General features: G+C 41.5%; 1 protein-coding gene across 1 annotated transcript in view; it reads right to left on the bottom strand.

Moving 5' to 3' along the window:
* Positions 1–12548, bottom strand: part of LOC308530127 (protein CFAP20DC-like) — a gene marked incomplete at its 5' end in the record, with an annotated part of 119378 nt that overhangs the window by 62816 nt on the left and 44014 nt on the right. Inside the window, one exon of the mRNA XM_081106608.1 lies at positions 12068–12421. Coding sequence (XP_080962734.1) covers positions 12068–12421 — 354 coding nt within the window. The remainder of the gene's footprint in view (positions 1–12067; positions 12422–12548) is intronic.

The raw sequence follows: 12548 nt of genomic DNA, 5'->3' as shown, positions 1-12548 counted from the left end.
AGTGATAGGAATAAAAATCACTCGGTAGCATCAGTAGGAGTTTGGATTGAAAATATTTAAAAAGAAGGCAGAAGGCTAGGAGCAAGTTCCACCTGGGAAATTTCTATGCTTAATGCCAATTCTTTATTGGTAGCACAATTATTATTTGATTACCAAATTCTATAGCTTCAGCAATATGCCCAGCAGTATACTGACAGATGAAACTGAGATAATTACTTTGTTTTTCAGAGAAAAGGAGTGCAGTTTCGAGAAAACTTCAAATATCAGACTCTTTTCCAAAGGCTATTAATTGGTAGGAGTGTCCAATTTAATAAAAAAAACCATTCCTACCATGGTTAATATGGTTTATGAAATGCTACTAGTCCTGCCCAAGTTCAACTCACTCTATCAACCCCGAAGCTACTCATCTACAGTTGAGCTCCGGGAACATGGTTGGCACACCGAGGGTGGTCTCTATGGAATGACTTAAGAGACATCATGTCCAGCTTCTGAATGTTTTTCTCTCTTCAGGGTACCCCTGAGAAAATACCAATGTGTAATCTGGCAGAACTGACCCATTAATTCACTCTGATGTTAGCATTCAATTAATCTATAAACAGAGGAAGCACACATAGTTAGCACTTACTGAACAGTACCCAGAACTAGCTCATGGAATTTTATTAAATTTGAAAAGGTTTCATTTGTGTCAGCACACCAGGGATACCGATTACACTTCTAACTATTCAAATAGGTAGAAAAAAAAAATCCTGTTGGATTATGGGCTAAGTGTTCTACATGTACTATGACATTTAATACAACAATCCTATGGAATAGGTATCATTTTCTCCAAGTCTATAGATAAGGTAACTGAGGCTCAAAGAAGTTAAGAAATATGTCCAAGGTCACTTAAGTACGAAGAAGCAAACCAGGACTCTAATCCAGGTCTGTCTGATTTGAGCTGCTGCTCTAAATCAGGGAGTCCACTGCTCTTGACTTCTTGGTTTTGAAGAAGGAAAATGTAGATACACTTGACATAGAATCCTATTTGGGGAAGGCCCCGAGGGGACAGCTATACACCAGATGGCCCAGAGCAGCATGAGGCCAGTGGGCACGTGGGGCAGAAGCTGCTGAAGGAGGGACAGTCACCCCTAAGTAAACCTGCACCGTTGGGCCAGGGCGCTGAGCATGTGAGTAATACACACGGCAACCGGACCCAAAGCAGATGTTTTGCAACAATGCAGTATTGTAGCTAAAGCAAGTCAGGGGTCAGAAAGACATTTATGAATTCTTCAAACAATGGAGTATTGTTGGAATAACAGCTGCAAAGGCATACTTGAGTGGCAAATTCAAAGGAAGACAGATGGCTTCCCTTTGAACAAAGAGTATTATATACCATAGAAGACGCAGAACTTTATATAATGGAACAATGCTTTAAAAATTCTAAAATAACTTACAAATTCACTTTTCTCTAACTTTGCAGAGCACCAATTGCATAGAGGAGTACACTTTTATTACTTTTTAAAAATATGATGATAAATATGTCCTGCTCCAATACTGGGCTCGAGTTCCTCAAGAAGGCAATGAAACTCATCCTTCTTCATTATCCAAAGTAAATTGCTTGACCTGGAGAGTATTATGCTAAGTGAAATAAGCCAGTTCGAGAAAGATAAGTATCACACGATCTCACTCATATGTGGAATCTAATGAACAAAATCAACTAATGAACAAAATACATCCAGAGACATAGAAGCATGGAACAGACTGTCCAATCTCAGAGGGAAGGCAGGTGTGGAGAGAGTAACCAGGGAACTTAGATGCATATATGCATAGCCCATGGACATAGAGAATAGTGTGGTGGAAGCCTGGGTGGGGCGAGTGCGGGGTGGAGAGGGCCAATGGGCAAAAAAACCAACAACACAGGGACATCTGTAATACTTTCAACAATAAAGATAAATTAAAAAAAAACAACAACAACCACAAAGTAAAGTGCTTGATGATTACAGGGAAAACATTATTTCATTTCCTAAGATATCTTTAAAAGTGCTCTCCTATAGTTCAGTTTTGATTTTCAAAAATGGAAATGTGAAAATAAACTCAAAAGTTATATATGGTTTGGCTCAGTGGATAGAGTGTCAGCCTACGGACTCAAGGGTCCCAGGTTCTATTCCGGTCAAGGGCATGTACCTTGGTTGCAGGCACATCCCCAGTGGGAGTGTGCAGGAGGCAGCTGATCCATGTTTCTCTCTCATCAATGTTTCTAACTCTCTATCCCTCTCCCTTCCTCTCTGTAAAAAATCAATAAAATATATTTTTAAAAAAGTTATATATGAATCATTTTATATATTTTTTCCTATAAAAAGTCAGATCTTTATTTTTTCCCCTATAGAGAATAGCTGGATTTGTAATTGGTAGCTTATTTTGTCTTTCATTATGAAATTAACCATTTTTCCATAAGCTCAAACTTTTTCTGGAGCCATAAAGCCTGTATATACATCTTTTTTGTTTGTTTATTTAAAGATGCACATAATGACATTTGTAGGTTTAAAATGATTCACTCAAAATTGTTTCAATGCAATTATATATGTGGAAAATTTTAATTACCAGCTATCTACATTGTTGCAGTATTACCCAGAGGGCTGCACTTCTTTCTTAATTAAAAATATCTGAATTCTATTAAAATATAAATAAAGCATTGCAAGGAAGAATTTATCCAGCAGTTAGCAAATCAATTTCAGTAAGCATTCTTTAAGAATTACTAGTACCCTCCATATCAGGGGATTAGAAGGACAGTTGTCCTATACCACCTTCTTCTCCTTTTTTTTTTTTTTGGTAAGAGCCTTTCATTTTCCTTATCATAAAGTTGCTTCATGTGGGCACTTTGCCAGAGCTTAGGGATGTCCACTTATAATTCCTGATTGCAGCACCTCAATGGCTAAGTGGAGGCTCAGATCTGCCTGCAGTGATCCGCAGCCCAATAAATGACATGACCATCCACCCCCCTGGTTGCTCAAGTTCCAAACCTCATGTCATCTTTGATTCTTCCTGCTTCCTCTTCCTTAAATACTGTCAGTCCCACCTCTCAAATATGCCCGTAATCTGCCACTTCTCCTCATCTCTGCCCTGCACTATCAGAGTGATGCCCCAACTGCTGTCCTTGCTTCTGTTCCTACTCTGCGGAGACTTTTTGAATGTAAATGCCATTGCTTGCTTAAAACCTTTCAGCCTTGGAATGAAGGCCACCCTCCTCACTTTATGTGCTCTGGGATCTGTTTACCTCTGACCTCATCCTCTTGTACTTTCTCCATGCCCATATGTCCCAGCTTTATTCCTCAAAAAATGCCATTTCAGGAGCTTTCTACCTACTGTTCCTGATGCCTAAAGCACTGTTCCCAGGTTCTTTACAGAGCTAGCTTCTTAAATTACATCTCAACCCAAATGTTACCTGAGACCTAAAGTACCACCATTCTGCCCAACTCTGCTACTCTATTACATCAATCTGGCTTTCCCCTGTACACCTTTACATAGTTTACAATCATTTTATGTATTTGGCTGCTACTGTCTGTAACTCCCAACAGAGATAAGTCCCCTGAGGAGAGGGGCCTTATTGTCTTGGTCAGTGTATCTCTAGCACCTGGGAGAATGTCTGCCTGTTAGGTGTTAACAGAAGAGAAGATGCTCTTGCTTATCTCAGGAGTAGAACCAGAATAGCTGTATCCCACCACTTGGAGGTCCTTTATTTTGCAGGCCCAGCTTAGGTGGCAGAAACTGCCAAGAACCCGTCAACGCTCTACATGAAGGGACTACCACTAGTCAGCCAAGATAACTTCACACCTGCATTAATATTAATATTAGATGGACTTCTAGTCCCAGGATAACTCTCAAAATTTTCTTTCTGCATTAGTATATTTCCTGTGAGTCATACCAGTAGAATCCTTGTAGCCTGTCTGAGTTGATCATGTCTGTGTTAGAATTCAATTCTGGAGCCACACTAGTCAAAGTATTAAGTTTTAAATATCTTGAAAGAAAGAAAAGTTTCCTATTCAAATTAAATCCATTTGTGGAGGCAATTAGGTAAAAGAAAAAATAAAAGATCCAGATGGGAAAGAAAGTAGAACTATATTTGCAACAACATGATTTTATATATAGAAACTCTTAAGGAATTCGCAAAAATATGGAGAACTAATGTTCAGCAAGGAAGTAAGAAAGAAAATCAATAGAAAAACAACAACTGTATCACTATCTGCTAGCAATGAACAAGTCAAAAAGGAAATTAAGAAAACAATCCATTTACAATAGCATCAAAAAGAATAAAATACTTAAGAATAAATTTAACAAAAGAAGTGCAAGACTTGTACACTGAAAACTACTAAACATTGCTCAAAGAAATTAAAGACCCCAATAAATAGAAAAAGATCCCATGAATCGGAAGGCTTACTATTGTTAAGATGGCAATATTCCCCAAATTCCAGCTGCCTTTTTTAAAAATAGAAATTGACAAGCTGATCCTCAAGTTCATATGAAATGCAAGGGACCCAGCCTAACAAAATCAGTCAAGAAAGGGAAGAATAAGGTTGGAGGACTCATACTTCCTGATTTCAAAGTCTACTGCAAAACTGTAAGGCAGTGTGATACTACATGAGGATAGTCATACCTATATCTATATCTATATCTATATCTATATCTATCTATCTAATCTAATGAAAGAGAAACATGCAAATTGACTGTACCTCCTCTACACCCACAAGCCACGCCCACAAGCCAATCAGGAACAAATATGCAAATTAACCCAACTAAGATGGTGGCAGCCATGGAGCTGGAGCGAGCAGGAGGCTTGAGTTGCCCCGGGCAATGAAGGAAGCCAAGCTTCCCGCCTGCCCTGGCTGTGAGCTCTGCTCAAGGCTACAAAGTTTCAATTATAGAAGATAAATAAATCCCAGATACAGTGGGGCCTTGACTTACGAGTGTCGCGACTAAGGAGTTTTTTGAGATATAAACTGTCTCTTGGCCGATTTTTTGCTTTGAGTTGCGAGCTAAAATTCGGGTTACGAGCCAGCTTCAGATACCCCACCACTAGCTGGCGCAGCGAACGTCACAGTGAACGCCACAACATCAGCCCAGCATCACGTGTCTCACTCGTTCACTTTTTGATTTGACATATGAGTAACCTGAGTTACGAGCTCAATCACGGAATGAATTAAACTCGGAAGTCAAGGCCCCACTGTACCTGCTTCCAGCCCACAGCAGTGGCCAGCCTGAAAATGGCCCTCAGCCCCTCACCTAGGCTGGCCAAACCCCCATGAGGTGAGGGTCCCCACAGGGGGGCTTGACCAGCCTGAAAACAGCCCTCAGCCCCTCACCCAGGCTGGCCAGGCACCCCAGTGGGCACCCAGGGGGAGCTCTGCTCAGCCACAAGCCAGGCTGACGGCTGCCAGTACAGCGGTGGTGGCGGGAGCCTCTCCCGCCTCCTCAGCAGTGCTAAGGATGTCCGGCTGCAGCTTAGGCCTGCTCCCCGCTGGCAACTGGACATCTCCTGAGGGCTTCCGGGCTGCCAGAGGGATATCTGACTGTCAGCTTAGGCCAGATCCCCCGGGGAGTGGGCCTAAGCCAGCAGGTAGACATTCCCTGAGGGGTCCCAGACTGCAAGAGGGCACAGGCTGGGCTGAGGGACCCCCCCCCCCGGAGTGCACAAATTTTTGTGCACCAGGCCTCTAGTGTGTATATATATGCCTAAGTGACTATTCGACCAGCTTCTATGATGTGCACTGACCACCAGGACAGACGCTCAACACACAGGCATGGAAACATGGAACAGACTGATGAAACTCAGAGGGGAGGGGGAAGGGGGGGAGTGCAGGAAGAGATTAACCAAAGGTCTTATATGCATACTAGAGGCCCGGCACATGTATTTGTGCACTGGTGGGGTCCCTCAGCCTGGCCTGTGGGGATGGGGCCAAAATAGACAGTCTGACATCCCCCAAGGGGTCCCAGATTGCGAGAGGGTGCAGGCCAGGCTGAGGGGTCCCACCAGTGCACGAATCTGTGCACCGGACCTCTAATAGATCAATAAAGGAGACCTGAGAGGTCAGAAGTAACTCTGGCATGTATAGTCAACTGATTTTCAAAAAGGGTGACAACTCAATAGAAAAAAAAAGTCTTTCAACCAATGGTGCTGGCACAACTGGATACCTACATGCAAAACAATGTAGTTGAACTTTCAAAATAATTAACTAATAAAAATTAACTCAAAATGGATCATAGGACTAAATTTAAGAGCTAAAATGATATAACTCTTAGAAAATAACAGGAGAAAATGTTCATGACTTTGGATTAGGCAAGGATTTCTTACATATAACACCAAAAGCACAAACAACCGAAGGGAAAAAACCAGATAAACTGGACTTCATCAAAATTAAAAACTGTTGTGCTTCAAAGGACAACATCAAGAAATGAAAAGACAACTTACAGAGTGGAAAATATTTGTTTATCATATAACTGACAAGGAACTTATATCCAAACTCTTACAAGTGAATGATAAAAGGATAATCCAGTTTAAAAATAGGTAAAGGATTTGAATAGGCATTTCTCCAAAGGAGATATATAAATGGCTAATAGGCACATGAAAGATGCTCAACATCTTTAGCCATTAGGGAAATGCAAGACACAACCACAATGATAACACACCACAGGAAGGCTTAAATAAAAAGACAGACAGTAAGAAGTATTGTCCAGGATATGGAGAAATTGGACACCCCCCCCCCCCACCTCCATTGTTGATGGGAATATAACATGGCACAGTCATTTTGGAAAACAGTTTGGCAGTTTCTCAAAAGTTAAATGTAAAGTTCCTTATGGACCAGCAATTTTACCCTTAGGTATATACCAAGAGTACTAAACCATATGTCTACACAAGAACTTGCACATGAATGTTCATAGCAGCATAATTCCTAATAGTTCCAAAGTGGAAACAACCAATGTCTACCAACTAATAAATGAATAAGCCAATACGGCATATCCGTATAATGAATTATTATTCAGGCATAAAAAGGAAAACCTGCCACCACATACATAAACTTGAAAAACTTAAGTGAAAGAAGTTAGACACAAAGCCCATGAAATGTCCAGAATAGGCAAATTCATAGATACAAAAAGTAGACTGGCAGTTTCCAGGAGTTTAGGGGGACTGTTAATAAGTATGAAGTTTATTTTAGGGTGATGACATGATTTAAAATTAGATAGTGGTGATGGTGGCAGAACTTTGTGAATATACTAAGAAAAGGCGAAATTCTATATTGTGAGAATTACATCTTAGTAAAGCAGTCAATAAAAACCTTTGGGTTTCTGGGATGTGGGGAAAATCCCTGTGTGGAGCTAGTACATGCGACACTCTTTAGAGGACATTGTTTCCACAGATTCTTACCTGCAAACATCAAGTGGAGAGAATGTCGCTCATTAGAACCCTTCACTATGACCTCGAGTTTCCTTTTAAGTAGTGTCTCTGGAAGAGCATCCACTTTCACTGTAAACTCACTCTGAAATGGGGCAGACCGCCTAGGCCAGTGATGGCGAACCTATGACACACATGTCAGAGGTGACACGCGAACTCATTTTTTTGGTTGATTTTTCTTTGTTAAATGGCATTTAAATATATAAAATAAATATCAAAAAAATTTAAGTCTTTGTTTTACTATGGTTGTAAATATCAACAAATTTCTATATGAGACATGGCACCAGAGTTAAGTTAGGGTTTTTCAAAATGCTGACACGCCGATCTCAAAAGGTTCGTCGCCATCACTGGCCTGGGCCTTCAATAATTCTATATCCTATTAAACTGAAATGATCACATTCAAAAATTGAGCCATAGATTGTAGTGATTATGTGGGTTGTTAGAGATCAAATTTTATTAGTCTGAATGTTGACACTGAGGTCAAAGTCTCTGCACAAATGGGAAGCAATGCCTTTGTGCCTCTATGCCCTCATCAGAGACAAAGCTCCTCTCCCTCTTATTCTCTGAAGCCACTGCTGTCAGGGTTCGTGGCTGTAAAATGGACCAGCACCAACTCAGAAGGCTCCTGAGCAGAGCAGATATGGGTCAGGCTTGTGCTTTGAAGTCTGCAGTGTGTGGCTATAAGAAGGGTCTCCTGGGGAGAAACTAAGATGGCGGCATAGATAAACACCGGGAAATAGTCGCCTCCCACAACAATTGAAAATTACCCCAAAGGACGGAGCAAACATCGTCCAAAACAACAGGAAGGCTGGCTGAGTGTAATTTCTACAACTAGAAGACAAGAAAAGCACGCTGAGAGCCAGAGGAGCTGCGGAGGCTGAGTGCAGAGGTACGCGGCGGCTCGCGCGCGCGGAAAGGGGGTGGCACCTGAGGACGCGGCTGTCTTTTTGAATCACAAGCTCCGACTGCTCTGAACTCCGGTTCCGGGAAGTCTTTGGGGACCCAGGTCTCATACGGGCAGAGGCTGCTCTCTCAGGCGGCAGCGGGCGAACTTGGGGGCAGATTTCCCTCGGAGGTGCTTGCAGCCATTGCCGGGACACTGAGACGCGCGACTCCGGGCGCGGAGAATCAGCCATAGCTTCTTTCCCCGCCCTTTTGACTCCCTGAGACCCCGCCCCACCCGGGCTGCGGCAGAGGCTTTTGCATGTGAATGCCCCAGAACTTTGCAACCTGATAATTACCTAACTGCAGCCGGGCCAGCCAGACCCGGAACTTCCAAGAGAAGGCCCAAGGCCCCGCAGCGGCTTGCATTGCTTCACAGCTGAGCCTCTTCGTAGTTCCTGCTGTGTGGCCTCAGGCAGGGGCTGAATTAGCACCTCCTTAGATCCAGGAGCCACTGTACCCAGTGGTCAGAGGGGGTCCATTCTCCCACTTCAGACACAGCTGCTTCCCACAGCCAATTGGCCTGGAGGTCAATTCCTCCCAGTGATCCTACAACAAGCGAGGCACCAAGAGTGCACCAAGAGTGTCCACCCCAGGTAACTGGGGAGGCTGAGCCACTGGGCCCTACAGGACACCTGGCGCGCAGGCCACTCTATCAACACAGGGAAGCAGCCAAAATGCGGAGACAAAGAAACAGGTCACAATTGGCAGAAACGGAGGAGGCCAGACGACTGGATATAGAGTTCAAGGCCACGTTTATAAGGTTTGTCAAGAATTTTATGGAAACCGCCGATAAATTTAATGAATCCCTCAAGGAGTATGGTGAGACCATGGAGGTCATGAAAAAGGACCAATTAGAAATTATGCATACACTGACTGAAATAAAGAATACTTTACAGAGCTCCAACAGCAGACAAGAGGATCCCAAGAATCAAGTCAAAGATTTGAAATGCAAAGAAACAAAAAATACCCAACCGAAAAAGAAAAAAGAAAAGAGATTCAAAAAATATGAAGATAGTGTAAGGAACCTCTGGGACAACTTCAAGCGTACCAACATCAGAATTATAGGGGTACCAGAAGGAGAGAGAGGGCAAGATATTGAAAACCTTTTTGAAGAAATAATGACAGAAAACTTCCCCCACCTGGTGAAAGAAATGGACTTACAAGTCCAGGAAGCGCAGAGAACCCCAAACAAAAGGAATCCAAAGAGGACCACACCAAGACACATCATAATTAAAATGCCAAGAGCAAAAGATAAAGAGAGAATCTTAAAAGCAGCAAGAGAAAGACAGTCAGTTACCTACAAGGGAGTACCCATCCGACTGTCAGCTGATTTCTCAACAGAAACCATGCAGGCCAGAAGAGAGTGGCAAGAAATATTCAAAGAGATGAATAGCAAGAACCTGCAACCAAGATTACTTTATCCAGCAAAGCTATCATTCAGAATGGAAGGTCAGATAAAGAGCTTCACGGATAAGAAAAAGCTAAAGGAGTTCATCACCACCAAACCAGCATTATATGAAATGCTGAAAGGTATTCTTTAAGAAGAGGAAGAAGAAAAAGGAACTCTTACCATTTGCCACAGCATGGTTGGAACTGGAGAGCGGATAAATACCACAAGATCTCACTTATTTGTGGAATATAATGAACAACATAAACTGATGAACAAGGACTGATCCAGAGACGGAGAGGCATTGATTGGACTGTCGGGCCTTGGAGGGAAGGTAGGGGAGGGTGGGGGCAAGGGGGAAAGATCAACCAAAGGACTTATATGCAAGCATATAGGCCTAACCAATGGACACGGACACCGGGGGGGTGAGGGGGTGAGCGGGGAGAGGGGGGGGTAGAGGGTACACATATGTAATATCTTAATCAATAAAAAATATTAAAAAAAAAAGAAAAAAAAAAAAGAAAAAAAAAAAAAAAAGAAGGGTCTCCTGAAATAATGTAAATGGCTTCTGGAAACTGTCTTATCCTAAAAGCTTCTTAAATGAAGAGAATGGGAGGGCAAGTCCCTGCTCTCTCTCCAAACTTCAGCCTCTTTGCTCCTTCCCTTGTCCCTGGTATTACGAGAAAGCACTATTTTTCAGGCAGTGGACTGTCCAGGTACTTAAAGCCCATTTGTGCAGAAGTCCCCAAGCTGATTGTGATGCTCTGATTTTATCTCTACAGGAAGATTTAAAAAATGGAAATAAGCAATCTTTTGAATATATAGGATGACATATAATCTAATTCCATTAGATTCTACCTAATGGAAGGTGGAGGCAAAGAAGTTAGGGAGAAAATGGAGTGGAATGCTTCTCCAAGGCTTGCTCTGGTTCTGTTTTTGGTAGCCCAGCATTGGAGAATAAATGTCTAAGGTTAGTTTATTGGCTGCATTCCAATCATTAGCACAGCCGAAAAAAAAAAAAAAAAAAAGACAGAGAGAACAAGAACATTTGTTTTAGAAATATTTTCAAAAATAAAACATGCAAAAATATTATTGACTACTTTCATTCAAAATCACCATAAAACAAATCCATTTTTATTAGGTTAAGTGATTTACTATTTTTTTACATGCACACATACAAACATGCACATAAGTATGAGAAATAAAAAGGGGAAAATTCATTTGTTTTAATTTTGGATGTTTCTTAAAGAGAGACCATTGCTTTTATGACTTAGCACATGTTTATGCAGAATAGTATGGTGGCCATAGTCAGTAGTTCTAGACACAAAAAATTTAGGTTCAAGTTGTGACTCTCAAACCAACTGTTGTCCTTGAAAAAACTGTGCAACTGTTCCAAACTGCAGCTTCCTCATCTGAAAAAAGGGGATGATGACAGTCTCTACCTCTCAGGGTAATCGTGAGGATTAAATGGAATACTTCATGGAAAAGGCTTGGTACAATGACTCCCATGTGGTAAATGTTTAAAAAATATCAGCTATTTCTATTTTGTTGCCGATGATGTATATGTGTCTTACCTGTGCTAGGTAATAATTATCCACTATAAGTTGCTTAGAATATAATTGGACCAAAGCTTTACATTGTAACACATCTGAAATACTTAGGACATGACAAATAGAAACACTCTTTAATGTTTAGAAAATGGAATACAAGTATCATCTGTCCTGCACAGTCTCTGGTTTCTAAGTGCAGCTACGGGGGAACTGAAGGAAGAAAGGACAACACAGGAAGAAAAAAAATCAATCTGATGGACATGAAGATAGCCACCAAACTAGCCCAGGGATTTACTCAATGACATTGCTTGACTGTTAACCTTCACTCATACCATTTATTATTTGGGGAACTGCTGCAAAGTGAATAGAATAATGATGTTTTTATGACTCCTAATGTAAATTGTTATTGAAAATCTGTCAACTTTACTGGCAAGCCTTTGGCTCAAAAATAAGATCTTCATTTATAATTTGCAAGCAGTGATGACTAAAATAATGAGAAGTAACTAGGAAATAAAAAAATAACTATTATGATAATTATCTTTCTCATTAAAAACATGAGGCATTCTATTATCGTTGGGATGTGCAATACCCTTTAACAGCTGCTGTTACTGAGCTAAAACACATCTGAATAGGAAAGCAACTACATTACTGATCACGCAAATGATGAAAAATAGATACTGCTGAGAATGTGTGCAAAGTGGAACGGGACAGAACACAGCAGGATGGACGCCCGCATATGTAAACCAGGGTGGACCCACTTACTGCTACTCCAGGAGTCGGTCTCAGCTTCTCCTCTGAGATTTCCTCCAGGGAGGCTTTGTTGACTGAAGCTGGCACTTGGTCCTTTGCTTTGATAATGGGACCTGGAGCATTCTGAGAGAGTTCACTGCTTCTTCCAGGGGGAGAAAGGCATGGTACAGGCACCAAACTCGGTTGAAAGTTGTTTCTATCTATCTGCTGCACCAAGAAATTCTGGCTTTCTGATGCTTCTGCTTCTGTGTAGGCACTTTTTAGGTATTCTTTACTTGTCCACCTTGCAGCCTTCCCCAGCATGCTCTCCAATGTTAACTGAGTTAACCCTGAAGGACTAGGAGAATCCTGGACACTGTAGTTGCCCTATACAGGGGGAACAAAGCGAAAATCATTGTGAGCTGAAATGTGGTGAATCAGTTACTGAGTACAACTTCTTAATAAGTTAGTATATTCTATGAATAAACCAAAATATATACATATATTTTATTTT

Source organism: Myotis nattereri (genome assembly GCF_964212035.1).
Source record: "Myotis nattereri genome assembly, chromosome: 14".
Taxonomy (NCBI): domain Eukaryota; kingdom Metazoa; phylum Chordata; class Mammalia; order Chiroptera; family Vespertilionidae; genus Myotis; species Myotis nattereri.
Note: the sequence above shows the minus strand (reverse complement) of the source record. Positions and strands in the feature narration are given on the sequence as shown.